General features: G+C 34.4%; 1 protein-coding gene across 2 annotated transcripts in view; it reads right to left on the minus strand.

Annotated features, from left to right (window-relative positions):
* The window catches only part of SATB2 (SATB homeobox 2), a 235,898-nt gene that overhangs the window by 78,483 nt on the left and 135,729 nt on the right, over nucleotides 1-21,686 (minus strand). For both annotated transcript variants that reach the window (XM_007494572.3, XM_001379413.4), the window contains exon 8: nucleotides 4,130-4,342. In XM_007494572.3, coding sequence (XP_007494634.1) covers nucleotides 4,130-4,342 — 213 coding nt within the window. The remainder of the gene's footprint in view (nucleotides 1-4,129; nucleotides 4,343-21,686) is intronic.

A 21,686-nucleotide genomic window follows, 5' to 3' on the forward strand; every position in this document is an offset into this window, starting at 1 on the left:
GGAAAGGTAGTAAATGTTTCAGATTGATTGGGGGAAGTATTTCTTTTTAAACTGACATTTCAGGGAATAATTATCCACTACCTTGGATTGTGCCTAGGCCTAGAAGGACTATTTACAAATTTAAAGGAATATGTAAAGTACAAAGTATTTGGGGGGGAGGGCACTAGGTTATCCACTAATCAAAGAACATTTTTAAATAGTCAAAATTCATTTCAAAAATTCTCAGAAACTCTTGAAATTAAATTGGTCTCCAAAGGATACTTAAGTCTTAGAATTTTCTAACTAGTACTTTCAGCTATGTGAAAAAACAAATAACTACTCTACTTATGGAATTGCAGAAAGCTTCATGCTTGAAAGATCCTAAATCTTCAACAAGGTTCCTAGAATATATTGGTGTTAGGAAGTTACTACAAAGGACATGAATGCAAAATAATCAAAGTGGTGATGTGGTTATTAACAAATATTAGTAAGTATATGGAAAGTGTTATACTAGCTAAATGAAGAAAATATCATTGGACTTTCCTAAAAAAAACAAAACATTTGATTTTTTTAGTGAGTGAATATTAGTAAATGTAAATAAATACAGTAAAAGTTAAGAACTCTTCCAATTAATTGTTAGCACAAAAAAAGAAAACAAATGCCAGGCAACACATCACCAAAGCAATCAAAAAAGGGAATCTTCTGGGTTTTTTTTTGTTGTTTTTTTTTTGTAAACCCTTACTTTCCAACTTACAATAAATACTGTGTATTGGTTCCAAGGCAGAAGAGTGGTGAGGGCTAGGCAATGGGGGTTAAGTGACTTCCCCAGGGTCACACAGTTAGGAAGTGTGATGTCAGATTTGAACCCAGGACCTCCCATCTCTAGGCCTGGTTCTCAATCCACTGAGCTACCCAGCTGCCCCCAAAGGAATCTTTTGTTCTAATGATCTTTTTTTTTTTTTACAAATGAAAACAAAAAGTTATAATTAAGCAAGGTGCTAAGCATCTTAACATTAACAATGCTGAGAACATTGCCTCATATTTTACAAAAAAAAATTGAGGCAATTTGCTGTTAGAGCTCTTTTCCTTTCTTCTTCATCTATCATTCAAATGTCTTCTGGAGCTCTTTTTCATCTCTGTCTCATATGATGAAGTGGTCTTACTCCTTATCAAGGTTAAACCCTCTACTTGTTCAAATGATCCCATCCCATTTCCAACAGATTGCCTCAGTTGTCATCTCCACTCTGTCACTTATTTCCAGTCTCATCCCATCTACTGAATCATTTCCTACTTTCTCTGCCCATGTCTATCCTTAAAAAATCGCCTGGAGCAAGTTATTTAAGCTTCTGTTGGTCTTTCAGTTCCCTCATCTATAAAATGAAGAAGTTAGGCTAGATCAGTGGGGTCAAATTCAAGCAGAAACAGGGGGGTTAACCTGGGAGGTAGATACTGAGTTAGAAAACCCACATTACTATTATGCTTTAACAAATTTTTATTTATTTTGTTAAACATTTACTAATTACATTTTAATTTGGTTTGAACTATGCACTTTTTTTCCTTTTCTTAAATTCAAAGATAACAAATACGCATCATAAAATTTAAAAAAAAAGTAGCCTGATTTTTTTTATCACTTGATCCTTCAAACCCTGCTAATTGTCATCCTATCTCTCTCCTGCCCCTTATACCAAAACTCCTTAAAATAAGACCATCTACAACAGGTGTCTCTACTGTTCTCACTCTCTTTTTAACCCCTTACAATCTGACTTCTGAACTTATTCCACCAAAACTGCTCTCTCCAAAGTTACTAATGATTTCCTAGTTGCCAAATTCAGTAGCCATTTCTCAATCTTCCTTCTCCTTGACCTTTCTGCATCCTTTGACACTGCTGATCACTCTAAAGTTTTCAGGACAACACTCCACTGATGCTCCTCTTTTCTAACCCTAACCCTTCTCTGTTTGGATCCTCCTTTGGATCAACCCTCTAACTGTAGATGCCTCTCAGAGTCCTGTCCTGGACCCTCTTCTCTTCTTCCTCAATACTACTTCCTTTGGTGATCTCAGTTTCCCAGGATTTAATTACCATTTCTATATGACTGATTTTCAAATCTACCTTTCCTGCCCCAATTTCTCTGCTGATCCCAATCTCCAATCTTCAATTGCTTTTCAAATATTTCAAACCAGATGTCCAGTAGACATCTTATCCTCAGTTTGTCCAAAACAGAATTCATTATGTTTCCTCCAAACCCTCCTCACCTTCTCCCTTCCCTGATTCTATTGGACAACATCATCTTCCCAGTGACTCAAGTGCCCAATGTACAAATCAACCTGGATATCTCACTCTCTCTCATTCATCATATCCCAGCCATTCCCAAAGCCTGTCTCCCAACTATAACGTTTTTGCTGCTCTAACACTGCTTGCACTTTGGTGCAAGCCCTTATCACCTCATGCATAGATTATTTTAATAGGTGCTGGTGGGTCTGCATCCTTTAAGTTTCTCCCCAATGCAATACATTTTCTAAGTGATTTTCCTAAAACACAGGTCTGATCATATCTCTCCCCTACCCAAGAAACTCCAGTGGCTCCCTATTACTTCCAGGAACAAACACAAAATCCTCTGTCTGATATTCAAAGCCTTTTATAACCTAGCCCCCTCCTACCCTCCCAGGTTTCTTATACCTTATGTACTTATGTTATTCTGGCACTCTTAAATCCAGTGGCCCTGTCCTCCTGGCTGATCCACAAAGGACTGCCTCTGGAACTACTCCTTCTCTACTCTACTGACCTCTGTAGCTAGCTTTAAGTCCCAATTAAAATTCCGCCTTCTACAGGAAGCCTTTCCCAACCCCTCTTAATTCCAGTGCCTTCCTTCAGTAAATTATTTCCTATTTATCCTTGCTTTCATATATATTTATCAGAATGTTGTCTCCCTCAGTAGATTTCAAGCTCCTTGAGGGTAGATACTATATTTTGCCTCTTTTTATATGCCCAGCACTTAGCATAGAAACTAACACACAGTAGGTACTTAATAAAGGTTGACTGACTAATTGATTGATGATATACAGCTGTGAGAGCCCTGGCTCTGCAGTCAGAAGACCTCTGTTCAAATGCCATTGCTGACAATTTTTTTTGTACAAGTCACAAAACAAATTTGTATGTGAAATGAGGATGTTGAATTAGATGGCCCCCAATACAGCACTAAATAGAGGATTCTATAATCTTTGTAGAGTGCAGATATTTTAAACTATATTAAAATGCCAAGTATAAACATTAGTGTACCACCTACAGCACTTTTATTCAAACAAAATCCATCATTTTGCCTAACTAGTGCATAGGATGTTCTTGTCAATAACTAGAGTATTAGAAATTAATACACAGAATCAGATTTATAAAAACTTAGCAAAAAGTATTGGATATGGATACATAAGTACATGACAAACATTTCACAATTATAACTCCTCTGTGTTATAGATTCTAGAAATCCTAAATCAAGATGGCTATGCCATTTGATTACTACAAAAGTATGAAATGGGGAAGAAAAAGGAGGAAATGGTCTGCTAATTAGAACTAAGCTGGCTCAGATCTCTATTAGAACTTTTGCCTCCAATGTCTGTAATTGCCTTGACCTTACTGAGCACACATGACTTTCAGAAGCAGGCTTTTGTGGGAAGGCTCTCAGAGAGAATACAGTGTTTACAAAGATATATTTTGGGTAAAAAGATGAATGAATCACTGGAGCTTACAAAAGCCTGTACACAGGCCATCTCAAGTAATAACAAATAGTTACTTCCTGCCTTACAAAATTCATTTCTCCTTATACTTTGAGATCATCACTGAATACTACCATATAATTATTTTGAGATTCAACTATCTAGTATCTCTGACTACTTTGCTTCTTCTTTCACTACTGTGTCAGGGAAGACCAAGTAAGACAGATGTTGGATTAATAAAATCTGTCTTAAAGGATCCTCTAAAGAAAAGGAATTATCATATCATTTCATGGTCATCGTTATTATGCACCTATGTTCATCAATCAAAATATTGACCTGTTCAATCAATTATGGTAGCGTATGGTTCATCATGTCCCAATATTCTGAGAGTGAAATGTATTAGGAAAGAAAAAAAAAGAGGATAATGGGACTAGGATCTTACCTGGGGGGTTCTGGAGGAGCTTGGACTGCTGGAGGCTGAAGATACCATGCTCACATTGGGGTTCATGCTCCTCTCTCTCTCATCCTGGTAGATGCGATCCCGCTCGACCTCTGGCAGATTGAGGAAATTTTGCATGGCCCTTAAGTTTACTAACAGAGATTGAGAGGCCGTCCTAGGGTCTTCTTCCTTACGCAGAATCTCAGACAACAATCCCTGGTTCAAAATTAAAAAAAAAAAAAATTAAAGCCGTGTGTGTGTGTTTGTATGTATGTGTGCATGTGTGTCTCTGTGTATATGTGTGTATGCATGACTGTGTGTGTGTTTAATATGTTTGCTACAACCAGCTGGGCTGTGATGTCAAGAACCTCTCTCTGATTCCTAAGGGTTCTCCAGTGGGGATATTTTGTGGGAATGTGTTTATCTTCTGGGGGCTGAGCTTTATTTTGGGACTGTTCTATTCTGACACTTTATCATCACTGTAATAATCATCTGTGTGCAGAGATGCCAGATAGCAAGGTAGGCGCTTGGGAAGAATTGTGAAATTGCAATTACCACCAGGTGCCTCCTACAAGTATTTCAGGAACTGTTAGAACTATCTCTGCTTGAAACTGGGAACACTTGGCAGTCCTGCTCAGCTTTACATATCTGCCAAGTTTGGTAAATTTAGTTCCGACATTTAAACGGCACAGGAGATTTACATCTATTAAAAAAAAAAAAAGTTTGGCTGAATTTCTGTGTGACCGGCCACTGTTTTCTTGTGGATGTCACTTGTGGATAAATTTGTGACAGAAAGTAAAATGTAAGACCTTATAGAAGAAGCAAAAAATATTAACCCTTCAATTGCTTCTATTAGCAAACAGGATGAGACAGATAAGTCTAAGGATATTTAGTGTCATTCAAAAAGCAGCAGGTAAACAATGAAAGAAAAAATAAGATCAAAGGTTTAGAGCTAGAAGAGACCTAAGAAGTTACCTAGTCCTACTTCTTAATTTTGTTCTACTTCCATGATTTTCAATAAAACTAAGACTGAAAGAAGTTTAATGACTTGTTCAAGGTCATACAACTAGTAAGTGGAAAAACTGGGATTTGAACCCAGGTCCTAGGATTCTAAATCTAAGACTTTTTCCATGTGCTATATGATGTTTCTTTTAGTGGGAAAAATAGTAGCATATATCAAATGTCACCAGAGAGACAAATGCTTTATGCTTTTACAATCTTTCCAGAATATACGATCAAAGATACAGGTTTAAATGAAACATTGCTGTTTTGTAAGTGCATGGAAGTAAGGTGGAGTGGTACAGTAGGATTCACAGAAAAATTATGTAAACTAATTCTAGGCAATTAAAACAACTGGCCTGGATAAAAGAGTTCTCAAATAAGTGAAGTCTATACTTTCCCACAAATGCATACAACTCACAGAAGCATCGCTACTAGTAAGCAATTCTACTGCAATCACTTACTTAGAGAATAATAAGCAAACACATGAAGAGGGCAAATTAATGCACTGATTAATGTATAGGTACAAATATAAGAGAAAAGAAATAACATAATAATACAATATAAATAATCAAAATGCATAATGGAATTGAAAACATAAAATCTTAGACAATATAATGGACTGTGATCCTCAAGTATCCTACAGGATAATCTGCATTTGGGTATATTATGATATATTATGACACAAAATTAAATAACTGACAGCTATAAGAATGTTGACATGAGTTATCACTGTCCAAAATGGAAGGAAGGTAGGAAACAATGAACACTCTCTCAGTACAATTGGTGTGCTACCTATCATCTCTGTGGCAAGATTTGGGTGGCATGTTGACTTGACTTGAAAGAGTTGGCATGACCAATTCTTGGTAAGAAAACCATTTCTAACACCTACTAGAAGAAGTTCTGTTGAAAAGTGACTGAATATTTTTTAGACAAGAATGTAACTGACAATAAAGGTCTAACTTCATGAGATAAGAATAAGAATTCAATGTGCAATTTTGTGAAGCTTAAGAACATTTATAGAAGTCCATGTGTGCATGCACACATTTGTGAATTTGCATGTAAAAATAGACTACAAGTGAATGGGTTCTGGGGAAATCCAGACTTCTTTTCACACTCTTAGAAGCAGCAAGTGGCACTCCTGGCTCCCAGAAAAGCTTGTACTACATAACTTGTTTTTTCTTTCTAAAATCAGAAGTCAATTCTGCTTTAAGTTACATTGCCTCCAGAGTTCATCTTACTACAAACTTCTAGTATCATCAAAAATGAAAAAGAAATGAAACTCCCTCGTGTATTCTTTAAAGAACACTGATAAGTAAAGAATGTTTGAATTAATGTGCTTTAAAAAATGTCAAGTTATTAAAACTTAGTTTCTTTGGGTCTCACTATATTCTTTACAATAGAATACAAAATATTAATATTCAGAACAAGTAATCAACACATTTCAGACACATTTTTAAGGCTAAATCTCTTAGAATATGATTCTGGTAAGTACATCCAGGGCAAACTCATGCACCTTCAAGAAGATGTCTTGTATAGAAGATGGAGGGATTATTAAAATGTTCCATTCTGTTTTATACTAGCAAACTGGGGCTCCAAACTTTATCTTAGTTACTACTTTCAACTCATTAAAATAATGGCTCTGTAATGGCATAACATTCATATACAGCTGTATTTCATATGTCTTTCAAATATGACCTTCAAGTCATATATGTTCTCTGGTTTCTGACCTGCTGGATAAGCTCATAGGAAAATAAATTCATGTATATGAAAATGAAGACAGAGCTTCTATGACAACTAGTCTCATCCAGCAAGGGTTTTAATGTGACAGAATATACATATTTTAAAGTGGTCCTAGAACATAGCATTTTCTAGTTTATTCAGGGCCTAATCACAAAGTTAGCCAGTCAGAAAGTAATATTGTATAATAGAATGAATACTGAATCTGGAGTCAGGAAGATCTAATATTAAACTTTAACTCTACTATTTATCATTTGTGTGGGCTAAAACAAGTCACTTCACTTCTGTGGGTCTCAGTTTCCTCAGCTGTTAATTTCAGTTAATTAATTAATTAATTAATTATTCAGTTAAGTTAATTAACTGATTGATTTCTAAGGTTCCTCTTTCCAGTTCTGTACCTCATAGTCCCAAAAGCAGTTAGCTATTCATTTCTTTGGTGGAGAAGCAGAATCAGAGCATGGATATACATGTAAATAAAAATATATAAATATAAAAAAGGTATTTAATTGAACCAAAGCAGTTATGGTAATAATTCTAAGGCTTGTTTTTGGCATAATGGCATTGATTTCCCTGCACATATTCAATAGTCTATGGCTAAAGGATGGTAGTGTTTTATTTTGCATGAACCTGAACATCTTGGTTTGTTTTTACTTAATTCTTTAAATTCAGAATGTATGGAAAGATTTAATTTATGTTATCTAGATTTTTATTTTCACATATTGGAAATGTTGAGCTAGCTTACTGGGAAAAAAAACATCAAAGGGAAGAAAAATAAGGGGAAAATCTGCAGTATAACAAATATCATGGGGAGGGCAGATGTGTAGCTTAGTAGATTGAGAATGAGGCCTAGAAATGGGAGGTCCTGAGTTTGAATCTGACCTTAGCCACTTCCTAGCTGTGTGATCCTGGGCAAGTCACTTAACCCCCATTGCCTAGCCCTTACCAGTCTTCTGCCTTGGAACCATGCACAGAATTGATTCTAAGATGGAATATAAGAATTTTTAAAAATTTGTATCTATATATTTGCATAGATATCTATATCCATATTATATATATATATCCATATGTATATGTGATATAATATTCAAAAGAATTACACTGGGATAAAAAAACTTCATCCATGTTCTTATCCAGAGCAGATAGATGACCATGGGGAGGTCTAATCTCTCAGTGGCCAAGGAAATACTCTAAGACTAAACGAGGTGCCAAACTGCAGCAGCAGAGAGGATTATCACATTGTGAATTCCCCAAACCATGTGCAAATTGAAAAAAAAATACAAATAGCACATAGCAAATAATAATAAATCACTGATTATCAAGGAAATGAATCAATGTAATATTAAAACAATTTTAAATAAACTAAAATTAGTAATTTATCTAACATAAACATTTACCACCACAGCAACTAGAGCTCTGATTATCAATCAACCAGGAAGGTATCATTTCTGACAGTCTGATTATGTTGCTTGAGATAAAGGAAATGTCATTTAATACTTAAATACAACAAACCCTTTTCGCTTTAGGAGAAGTGAGTAGAAAGCCCAGAAAAAATGCATTCAAATACTGAAGCAATTGTAAATTAAGAAAAATTCATAAATCATCTAGGATATGGCTTATTAAATTTTTGTATCAATGATAATAAAACATATTGCAATTATTGAGTAAAGTGGTCATTATGTATTTTCCTCATCTCAGGCAACTAGCATTGGTTTCTCAAGGGACAGATGATTACAGCTCCTTCCTCAGATTAGCCAAGGCTATGTAAGCCTAGGAAACATGTTTATTGTATGGGAGACGACATTTGCACAAGGCAACAGAATGTCTAACACCAGTTCTCTGTGGGGCATCTTTGGATATGAGTATGTGCCAGGGCACATAGGGTGTTGAAGAGATGGACACACAATGAACATCAAAAAAAAATAGCAATCCTCACAGTTCAATCCCTGGGAGTTATTAGTGTTTATATTATTTTCAGCAATAGTACAGAACAAAATAATGAGAAGGCGGGAAATATTACACACAATGAAATCATTCAAGAAGTAAAACAAAAGATCAATCAATTAATAAGTATTTATTAAACAATTACTATGTACAAAGCATTGTGCTAGCTGCTTGGGGTTGTTGCTTATTTATTAAGTAAATATATCAAAGCAGAACTTCAGCTCACTTTTAAACCAGAAAGAATATTTTATAATCGTTCCTTTCTTAGAAGTCCCTCTCAAATGGAAATGAAGTGGGTGCCCATCTATTGGGGAAGAGCTAAATGAATTGTGGTAGATGAATATAATAGAATATTTCAAAATAATGAGAAATGCCCAAATGGACAGTTTCAAAAGAAACTGGGAAGATATCAAATGAATTGATGAAAAGAGCAGAATTAGGTGCATGATTTATATGAAATTAAAAAGAAAAATAATTTTTAAAGACTTTACAACTCTGAGTAGTACAATGATAAGCCACAAAACCAGAGGTTGAAGGTTGAAGGCTGAAGATGAAACATGACTACTTCCTACTATAGAGGTGACAGACTGCATATTTGTTAAAAAATGGTTTCCTGAGGGTGCAGGAGGGAGTCAATAGAAGGGAAACATAATAAATGCTTGCAAAAATAAACATTTTTAGGATGTGTTAGATACAAATAACACTGAATGATTCTCTACATTTATTTAGAACAATTGAAATTATATTATTCTTTATTAACTTCTGCTTCTAGCAATTCAAATGAAATCTTTTGTTTATATCATTGCAACACACTTTTTTTTCAACAATCAATATGTTAGTTCAAACCCATTAAGTTTCCTGTGTTGCTAAGGAGTTATTAATTTTTTTTAACTAGCATTACTATCTCAGCTACTATTGCTATCTCACTTTGCAAAAAGAAGTCTTCACCAACTCATCTGTTTGGAATATAAACATTAATCTTCAAGCATTGACCCTATGAAATTTGCTAACCATATCCAAAAGACTAGGCAACAATTCCAACACTGCCTGTTTTCCTTCAAAAATTATTTTGATATTTCAATGGATTTTTGACCTCAACAAAGCATCCCTCAGATAACCTGAACTGAAACCCATCTACATTCCTAAATCCTAAAAACCCTTTATTCATGTCCTCCTATATATACACTACTGTGGATCCATCCAATATGGTAGAAAACTTCCTTCAGATCTCTTGACCCTGTTTGAAACCAAAGAAACATACAGACTATTCCACAGGAATCCCTCACTCTTGCCACAGCTGGCCCACTGCCTACTCTACTCTGCTGGCATTTTCGAATGCTGTATTTTGGGTAAAGTGCTTCAGCTAGCTCATATTTACCACCCACCTTTTGATTGCCCTTTGAATAATATTGTTATAGTTCTTGGGTTACTGTTATATTCTGTAACACACCACCATTCATAATCCCTAGAAGAATATTATTACCAAAAAAGTCTGTCTCAGGAAGATGCTTAAAAATTGTTTTTTTTTTTAATCCTTACCTTCCATCTTAGAATCAATACTATATATTGGTTCTAAGGCAGGAGAGCAGTAGGGGCTAAGCAATGGGGATTAAATAACTTTACCAGGTTCACTCATTTAGAAAGTGTCTGAGACCCTATTTGATCCCAGGGCCTCCCATCTCTAGACCTGGCTTTCAATCCACTCTGCCACCCAGCTGCCAGCTTTTACGACTGTTAATGGTACGTACTGAACAATTTCCCAAAGACTATTTGGGCCATTCTATTCCATCTAGTCAATTCTAGAGCAGTGGAAATGGAGATATACAAATGGGTCCCTTATATGGGTTGTCAGCTACATATTGCAGTATTAACAATAGACATTATTCATCTAATTCATTAAATTGTAGTTATTGTTCTTTTCTTCATTGTATCCTTAGGCCAAACTCTTTTTAATGATTAAAAATATAATAAAATACTCTGCAATGTTTTGAGGATTAATGAAATCAACGCAATGTCATCTGCCAACAGAAACATCTGGAGAAGGTTACTATCTATATGGAAGCTTTCTTCTAGATAAAACTCTCGACATTTTCTAAGACAGTAGACAAGCTCTGTTGACACCACTGATCTCTCTTTTTTATGTCTCATTTGATTCTAATAATCAGAGAATCAAGCAAGGTTATTTTTGTTGTTATATCTTCCAGGAATAATATAAATTTAACATATTTACATATTAATTAGAGTCACTTTGTTGGAGATGTTTTGTTCTATGAATCATTTTTTTAAATTCTCTAACAATTAATTTAGTTTTCCCCATCTTGCTTGTGTTGTTGTTCAGTAGCTTTTCTGCTGTCTCTGATTCTTCATGACTCCTTCTGGGGTTTTCTTTGCAAAAAGTATTGGAGTATTTTTTCAAGACATTTCCTTCTCCATTTTATAGATGAGGAAACTGAGGCAAACAAGAATAAGTGACTTGCCCATGATCACACAGCTGGTGTCTGAGGCCAGATTTGAACTGAGGAAGATGAGTCTTTCTGATTCCAGGCCTATCATTCTATCTACTTTGCCAACTAGCTGCCCATATTACGTTTAACTGAAACCAATGTGAGTTGTTTCCCCCTATGACAATGTGAGCTCCTTGAGAGTAGGAGGTGTCTCATTTTTCTATTTGTCTCCCTGTAGCTTAGCACAATGCTTTGATCATATTAGGGAGCTTAAGAAATGCTTTCTCATTTATACATTTATTTATTCACACTTATGTAGTCCAATTACTCTTCCTATCTATTTTCTTTATTTCTACTTCTTCATGTAGCACATCAAAGGCTTTATTACAAGAGTTCAAATATGATGGATAAAGAAGTTTAGTACAGAGTTATTGATAGATCTTTTTCCATTTTTGTCTGTGGTTCTCCAAGTTTCCCTGTTAAGGGTGTGTGGGATGATTTTGTTGAATTGGGTCCTCATAACAAATGAATTATATTTTTAATTATTTATTTTAATTTTTATTTATAATTGTAAATTATAAATGAATTTATATTTTAAACTCCGTTTAAACAATACGTCAAACCAATATTGTTTTTGGTTGCCATATCATTTGTTTATTGGCTGAAACAATTTTTGGGCTTCTTTTGGCTTTTATCTTAGAAAAATTATATTGGTTAAATAGTATCAGAAAAATGGTTATGGTCTAGGCTGATGTCTCTTTTATGAATTTACCATTTTTCCATGTGAAAAGCTTGCTTTAATCCCCATAGTGAAATTAGATGGATCATATGGATCCCTAGATCTTCCAAGTTCACAACAACTTTAAAATCCCTTCTTTCCTGCCTTCACCAATGCCAAATTTTAACTATTAATAAAACTTTTATAAGGAATTTTAAAGCTTTTTTTTTCAAGTTCTTCACCCAGAACTCATGCTAAACAAGCTTCTGTGGCATAGTAGTATCAGAAAGATTTCTGAAGCCCTTTCAATTCCAAAACATAGAAATGGGTTTAAAGTCTAGCTCTGACACATACTACCAAAGTGACTATTAACTCTCAAAGTGCCACTTTTTTTATCTGCCAACTATGGACAATATTATATGTACCATCTATCTCACAAGATTTGTTGTATAGAAACATTTTCTATAAAGGTCATTACCCTCAAATGGGATGGAAACGGGAACTACTATTTGTCTTTGCAAAATTTAAAGTTGTAAAGTAACTAAGATAGGGCATGACTTTATGTAATGGGACAAGCTAATTAACATGTCTAGGTATCAATCTTCTCATTTATAAAATGAGTTGACTGATTTAAGATACTTCAAGTCTCCCCCAGCTTAAAAATTCTTCCATCTACTCCCATGAGCATTCAAAATAAGCCTCTTTGTTCTCCCAGTGTAGAATGTGTGTCAGTCTTGAACTATAAAGAGAATCCCCAATTCTATTTCCTCTAGTATGTGGCTTTGAGAAAGTACCATGTGTACAAGACTTCCTTGTTCCTAGACTCATATGTCTTGAAAGAATTGTATAGAAATATCTACATGTATATTTGCATTATGGCTCTCTCAAGTTTATGGATAGACCTTTTGTCCTTGTTATTTTTTAATATTATTAAGGAACTTCTTTAAACATTTTATTTGGGAATTTATTCCACTTGAAAGAGTTAAGAGTCTTTTGAGCAAACAGAATAAAAGTATGGAATCAGAAAAACTTTTTTCCTAAGTGTCCAAAGTAATAAAGTATCAGCTAAATCAACAGAAAATAAAAATGATCAATTTTTAAATGACACAATGTTTTAAAACCCAAAACATAAGACAATTCGCATGTCTATAATTTTGAATTATTGAACTTTAGACAAACTAACAAGCAAACATTACCTCCCCCCCAAAAATGAAGTGATATTAGATAATACATTCAGCCTTTTTGTCACCTGCAACAAATTAGGCTTTCAATATGCAAAACATCTTCCTTCCAGAAAAACAAATGATCATGATTCCATTTAATTTTAATTTAATGAGGCATAATTTATTTTTTAAAGTGATACACACCAGGTGTGTGCTGAGGAAACTGGTCCAGCCAAACCTAAGTGATTCTATTTAGAGAAAGGCGCAAACTAGCTGGAGATTGTTTTCATATCTGTAAATTATGTTTCTGGTTGTGGCAGTTCAGGTGGGAGGTAGTAAGGGGAATCTTCAATGTTCACTCATTTGTTGTAATACATACATTTGCTATTACATTCCTTTGATCAAAATCACCTCATCCCAACAAATATTCATTCATATGAGGAGAAGTTTAGTAATTTATATATTATTTATTAAATTACATAAAACCAAAATTTAACTTTTGTGTACAGCTGGTTGTAATGATGGGGGTTGAAATCCTATTATTACAGCTTCTTTAAAATATTTGCACACTGCAAGTTTTAAAGGCAAACAAGTTCCTTTCTCATCTTATTTTAATCACTTTATTCAGTGATTAAAACACTGAATAATTCACTAAATACAAAACAAATAAAATTCTTAATGACTGTCCTGTTCATAAAGTTTCCTCTGTGTATGACATAATAGGATATTTGTTTATATTTGTAGTTAAACTGAAATTTTCATTTTTTTCTCACAAGTAAATATTGCTTTATATTAACACACTACCCCCGATAATAGGGGGAAATGGCCACTTCCTTTGACAATTATTTCATTGAAGCAATGTTCAAACAAGCTAACCAAATCTATAGAGTGGATCCTATAAAGTATTCCTTTTAGAAATAAAAACCTTTACCTTCTATCTTAGTTGGTAAGGGCTAGAAAAATGGGGTAAAGTGATTTGTCCAGGCTCACATAGCTAGAAAGTGTCTGCAGAAAGATTTGAACCCAGGTCTTCCCTACTCCAGGGTTAGCACTCTTCAACCTAGAAACCCCTAGAAAATGTTCTTAAAACAAAGTCATTTAAAAAAATTCACAAGTCACAGTTCTGCTTATTATTCCACTGACTTCAAAGTTCTAATTTCTATTTCTCTGGTTCACTACTTATGCCAAATCAAGCCCTATCTACTACAGTCAGAGTTAGACAACAAATTTCCATGATATGAAATCTCGATATTTATCCAAAATAAATTTCAAACTCCTTTTAAAAATCTCTGCAGAAGACTCTTGGCTTTCTGATGCTATCTATATTGCCACTGGATGCCATCTGCACTACTCTCTGTCATACCAGTAATTCTGCATTTCCTCAAACTCTTCTGGTCACTAACCCCACAAAAGAGTAACTTGCTACTGGAATCCTGTCCCATTAGTTTTCCCTATGGGCTAAATGATAGCTTCAAGAAGTGCTGAATTGAAGAAAAGAAAACATAATTCCTGCTGATAGTTTTCTGCTCTGTTCTTCCACAATATTTTATTTAAATGGCTTAAAGAATGGTCCACATTTATAGCATTATAGTTCTTGTGGTTAGGAGGAACCATTGAGACTGTCTAGTTTAGTCCCACAGACAAAACTCCATTTCACAGATAAGGAAACTAAGGCCAAAGTAAGTGGAGTTGGCTTTTCCAACGTCCCAGAGGCATAATGTAGCTGAGCTGGTACTCATACCCAGACTGATTCTAAATCATTCTATTTTACTTTGTTGTATTTACAGCTGTTATTTTATACATTTTCCACTAAATTTATGAAGTAAACCAAGTATAATGCTTCAGCTAACACCAACCACTCCACACTCCCATGGAAGGGAAAATAAGGTAAGCCAATGATGGATGCTTTTAGGGCTTTGGATTATGATTATTAAAGGCAGTTGGAGAAATATTTCATTAAAAGCTTATAATATTAAGAATATTACTCAGATGAAACATTTTAAAAGAAGTCCAATGATTAAATAATTAATGTTTTAAAGCACCTACTGTGAATCAGGCATTACCATAAGTGTTGGAAAAACAAGGTCTAAGACAAAACTGAACAATCTCTTGTGTACAAAGATAAATAAGTACAAAAATGGAAACTAAATAAAAATCAAGCAATTTTAAAAAAAATTGATTTTGTTGTTTTTAAGGGGTCAGGGAATAACCAGCAGGTAAAGGGTCAAAGTATGGCTAACAGGTAAAAATTCAATTGACTTTTGAGAAATCCATGTTTGAATACTAATTGTTTTCAAAAGGATGAGCACATTAAAGACCAGCATCTTAACACATTAGTTTTCTAGCCAAGCACAAGGGCTGCCTTTTTCCTACAATCTAATGTGGATAAACCAGGTAAGATACCATAAAGGTGCAGGTTAGGTTCTTTTTTGGGAATTCACTTTTGATAGAGTTACATATAAATTATACTTCATAGAGAGGCCTTATAATCAATACTTTCCTTTGACTGCGACAATTATTTCATTCCAATGTCTGACAAAATATCTCTTCCAGTATTCATACTAATCACCTCAACAAAGCATCCTTAGACAACGAATTACTTTAAAAAGACAAAAGTAGTTTCCTGAGCGTGTCTAACTGGTTCACCAGTGTTCTTGGTGGCTAATGTATTTTCATTAGTCTTCATTTTCACACACTTTTGAAACTCCTAGGTCCAGCTGGGATCAGAGCCAGAAGTACTAGAATCCTCATGAGAAATCCCATTCATACCAAAGGCCTAGGACAGGCACAAAAATTGAACAGAATCTCTTAGATTTTAGAGGTTGATCCAGGGTGAACTGAGACAATGAGAAACTGCACAGCAGCAGAAAGCTTTGACATTCTACCACCTAAATAAGTAACCTGGCTTTCCTGAGTCGTAGACAATCTTCTCCCTCTTGGTCCTCATTCTCTTTCCTCTCTAAATACCACTGATAGTCATTTTTTCTCTTGTGAATAAATATGAAAAAAAAAAAGGTTTCACCTTGGATGCATATTTGCAGCCTACAACTCTGCTACGAACCTGACTCCTAAAGCTCATTTGTCTAATGCTAAAAATACTTCTCTCTCTGGAGAGCCTTGCTTAGCCACAAAGCCAGAGTGTTTAGTCTGATTTGAATAAAATGTATACAGGGCACAACAATGACAATTTGATTTTTATTATTAAAAATGAAGTGTTAAATCCTCAAAGAAAATGTTGTTATTGCATTAGTTTAATAAGGCCTCTCCTTTATTACAATATTTCTTTATTAGGAAAGCCAGATGATGCATGTGATTTTTTAGTAAGAGAGAGTAAGTACCTAAAGCAAAACCCTCTGTATATATGTGTATGCATATATGTACAACCCGAATATATACTAAGAATTTGATTTAGAAATATATTCTTGATGTAATTTAAAGACAACATATCTCTGAATGTGTCCAGATGAACATACATATAAGCACTACTCTTAAACATAATAAGAAGATACAGTGAGTGAAGCAATCACAGAAGAGGTGTGTGCAAACACGGAAGAATTCTGCTGTTTCTAGGGAGTACAAGTCCTCTCTTTGCCTAGCAGCCGGCAGCCAGGTCTGGTTAAGCACGTATTGAAAGCCTGGCTCACAAAGTATTCAGGATCTTTTCATTCAGCCTAATGGATACAATTAAATTAATTAAACTAAACTTTTGGACAAATATTCCAAATACTCCAAATCTGCAATTTGTTAAATTATTTTCTTTACAGACAGTTTTTTCCTTCTTATACATGCAGGGGAAATTCACTTTTGCCAGATTACACCAGGTGATAAAATAAGCAAGGCAATATAAAGAGATCTCAGGCTACAAGACATTCTTGAAATAAAAATAAAGACTAGGTCTCTTAGTTGTACTATTTCTATAAAATTGAAGATTTTATACTTGACAGAAGATACTTGAAAATGCAGCGGAGTTATTTCAAGCTAGCTTATCATTTTCTATCTACCTACATTAATCTCGTGATAGGCAAAGTGGTATAAAGGGAGCCATCCTTTTATACCTTCTTTATTTCCCACTTTCCCATCTATTCAACTACCTTTGGATTACATGTACTAGTCAAAAAATCTGCCTTAGGTATGGGAATACCAGTTACTTTAAACCCAAGGAAATAAACCTCAGCTATCTCATATCCCAAAAGAATAAAAGAACTAATCCGGTTATTTTTAGACACATTAGGAGTGGTTCCTAGAGGTCTGGACAGAGAGAGAGAATTTGTAGAAATATAAAGTATCTGGCACTGACTATTTCATTCAAAAAGTTCAAGGTTACTGGTAATTCTTGGTTTCTGTGGGTGACTCAGTGGAGCAAAAGTTGGCTACTTGCCTCAATTTTTTATTAACATTGGCTGTGTCAAAAGACTCCCTCAGTCTTCCCCCTCCTCAAAAAAAGACTTCCTAAAAAGAAATAAAAATCCTTGCACCTATAGGCAGAAATTTGTCAATACATTAGGGCATCTGAAACTAATGAATGCAATCTCCTAAATGTTCTCCCTTCTCTGGATTTCTGACCCTCTATTGATTCTTATCTGTCTGAATAATTCTTCTCAGTCTCCTTTGTGAGATCATCACCTTTTGCTATACTCGCTAATCGTGGATGTACCCCAAAGGTGTGTCAGAAGTCCTGTTCCTCTTTCTCTCTAGATCAGGGGCTCTAAATCTGTTTTTGGTCATAGACTCCATTGGTTGTTTGGTGAAGTTGATATACCCTTCTCAGAATAATGCTTTTAAATGCATAATATAAAAAATTAGGATGATAAAGAAAAGTAATTATGTTGAAATGCAACTATCAAGATATGGAATTATTTTTAAGTTAACAAATCCTGAGTTAACAGCCTCTGCTCTACACTCTCTTGCTTGGTGAGCCCATAAACTCTTAAGGATTCAATTATCATCCCTAGATAGAACACTCTCAGATCTATATATTCAGTTCTAGTTTCTCTCCTGGGATGATGTAGTTACATCATTAAATGACTGCTAAACTTTTTGAACTATATGTTCTATAGGCATCTCAAATTCAACCTATCCATAGCAAAACTAATCATCTTTTTCTATTCCCTTATAAACTTCCTTATAACAATGGAGAGTATCATTCTTAAAATCACTCAAGTTTAAAATTTCAGGGTCATCCCTAAAACTTCATTCTCCTTCATCTCATATGATATAATCTAGCAATTTTTAAAGTGTGGTCTGTGGACTCCAAAGTGTCCCTGTGAGCCTTTCAAGGGGACTGTGAAGTCAAAACTATATTTTATACTACTATTAGTACTTTAATTTCTAATATGATAAATATCTATATCTCTTAATCCACATGGACTAAAAGTGTAAAGGGATACTAAAACCAAAAAGTCTGAGGCACTAATCTAATGAGCTGCCAAATCTTGTCATTTCTGCCTCCATACCTCTCATCTGCTTTGTCTTTGCTTCACTCACACTATGAATGAATGAGAATGAATGTGACTACCCTAAAATAATACTAGATTAAAGATTTGTAAAACTATATGCATATATATAAGTATAATCTCAATTGGTTCTCACAAAAACCTGTGATATAGATATTACAGTTAACTTTATTCCAATTATACAGGTCAGAAAATGGATGTTTTTAAAGAGGTTATATGATTTTCCCGTTGTCCCATACCAAGTATATATCTGAGGTAGGATCTTAACTTAGGTCTTTCTGCATGCACTTAATCTACTGTACCATGATTCTAAGTTAATATTAGCAAGATAGCAAGAACAAAAACATCTGAGTGGAATACACGCTCTGATGTCAATCTCTCAAACCACAACAGCAGTGGCCAGTTACACTCTCGCAGGAACTCTGAGCATCTAGGGAATAGTTTTCTAGTACGATGGCTCATAAACTTTCTAAGGTGTGCTACCCTGACTGAATAGTAGTTGATATCAACGTGCTAGCCAGACTTAATTAGATTTCAGTTAGGTAGTAAAGTAAGAAAGGTAATGTGTATGAGGTATCCCTTTCCCAAAAAAATCCATGACACATTTTTCCACGAGTACATACAAAGTCTGGGGGAAAATGGGATCCATCAGGCCGCTATCACTTGAGCATACAGAAATTTTTTGCAGGAACCTTCAACATGTTTTACTTGGGCCCAGTTTAGCAGTCTCCTCGGCTCCTCATAGAGTCCTAAAGCTTCTTTCTCTTCAGGTATCTAGTTTGTCACTTGCTGATGATGCAGGATATGCTGTCAGATGTTCTAGGGGCACTGCTAGGATGCCAAGGGAAATCTGAAAACTTCCAGATCTTTTATAAGTGCACAAGGTCCTTCTCTGTCCAAGAGGATAGGAAGAGGAGAGAGAAGCTCTTCTCTTCTTCCCCAAGTGATTCCCTTTCATAAGCATGGCTGGAACTGGTATATCCTGGCTTGATACTAGAATGTCACAGTCTGAATTGGTTTGCCTTTTTATACACACACACTCCACAGAGGTGTGTGACTATGTTTTCTTTATTCAAACTCAATATATATAACCCAACTTCATCTATTGGCCTTCATTTCTTCTAGGATTCCATCAAAGATTCTTTTTCATACCTAGTTTAAAATGCCTTTGATTTAGTGATTGATTCAACAAAGATAGCTAGGACTTGTTCATTAGTCCATACTTCTTACTGATTGGAGTAGTCTGTACTCTCTGTCTGATATAATGGAATGAAATTACTTCTCTAATATTAAAATTGTTCTATGTTTAGTGATGGCATCCTAGATATAAAAAATTATTGAATTATATGATCACCTAACTAAATTGTGACTTAAAACTATCTTCAATAGTGATATTTTTTCTTGTTTTCATTTCTGATGACTAAATTAATTTCAATAATGTTATTAAATGTACATTTAAAGCCAGGCCAGAATTATCAATTGAGCCATTGGACTATGTTTGGAAATTTCTTTATTTTTATTTCATAATTACTTGTATATTTTTATTTAAGTAAAACTTATATTTTAAATAGTTGGGAGGAAATATAAGAGTATTGTGACCTTATTCTTATAAGGATTTTTGAATATATTTCAACATAACAATCCTATTTTTGGAATTTACCTTTTTTTGGAAAAAGCAATTGATTTTAAAACAATCCCCCTGACTCAATAATATTTGGGAAACTGGACAATTAGTGCAATCAGTAACTTTTCATACCTATGATGTTGGTCTAAATCTGAATAAATCATTAAAAGAGGAAGTCATTATCATATGATGGAGAATCCCTGATCTGTGACTAGTAAGCTGATAATCTTCTCATGGCAAAAAACATAAAACTACATAAATAGGGGACATCTTTGCCATTTTTATAAAATCTGAATTTGAAGAGGAAAGTCAATTGATTCCTTCATCTGAAAAGAAAAGTTCATGTTGTCAGAGTAACAAAAAATTTCCTAGGACGAAGTACAACATCTTTCCTTCGCCAATGATCTTTTTGTGTGCTAAATATTTTTAAAAGATTTTTTAAAATGTTCTTGTATTGCCTCCAATAGATTTAACTTGCTATTTCAAAAGTATATGGACATTTTTAGTGTTTAAGACTATCACCCTATGAAATAAAAATTCTCTCTAGATAAGAACTACTTCCATACATCTCTAATTTTTCCCTCTCCATTGACTCCTTACCCCTGCCTATAAACAAACTCAGAATTCCCCTTTCACAAAAAACAAACTTTATTCAGCTAAACAAATCTCCTAATTTATATGCCCCTGTTTCTACCTTTATTTCACTGCCCAACTTCTAGAAAGAACAGATATTATACAGAATATTCTCCTATTTCCTCACTATGTCCTTGCAATTTGGTTTCTTATAAAATTAATAACTTTAGTATAAGATGGAGGGGAGTGGAAGAGCAACCTCATCTAATATGTTCTGTGATGGTGGTAGAAGGTTAGGGTCAACTGAATGTATGAATACTTATATATATGAATATATAGTATTATATATACATGACATGTATATATATATATATTTATGAATTTATATTTAATGTATCTGAGACAACATTTTTAGCACCAGCTAGTACATCTGACTATCTTGCAGTCAGTGGTTCATATTTGGTCACAAAGTAATAAGGATGTCTTTGCCTCCCTTTCAGAAAGTCGATAACTATGTAACAGCTCATTGAAAAAATAGAAGGTGCTAAGATTCCAAATTAAGAAATATTAGTATAATGTCCTAGGCATGCTATTTACATATGTTTGCATCTTGCTTTAGTAAATTCTGCTTCTTGTCATCTTTCATGTTTTATAAATGTTCAATGACACGCATAGGGATGTAAAAACCTTTTGTCTTTGGAGGTTTGGGAAGAGATAAAGTGGTTTGCATAGGCCTGGTATTGTTGGGAATGCTCAAGACAGATGTATTTCCTTAATATTAAAATGCCCAATCTTCTTACTATTGTTCTTCAAGCAAATAAGTAGCTTGGACTAAATGATCTCAAGTTCCCTTCCAAATAAAATCTAATGGGTCTCTGTCTAGACTCTCCTTAGGGCATTATCAA

This window comes from Monodelphis domestica, chromosome 4, assembly GCF_027887165.1.
Source record: "Monodelphis domestica isolate mMonDom1 chromosome 4, mMonDom1.pri, whole genome shotgun sequence".
Taxonomy (NCBI): Eukaryota; Metazoa; Chordata; class Mammalia; order Didelphimorphia; family Didelphidae; genus Monodelphis; species Monodelphis domestica.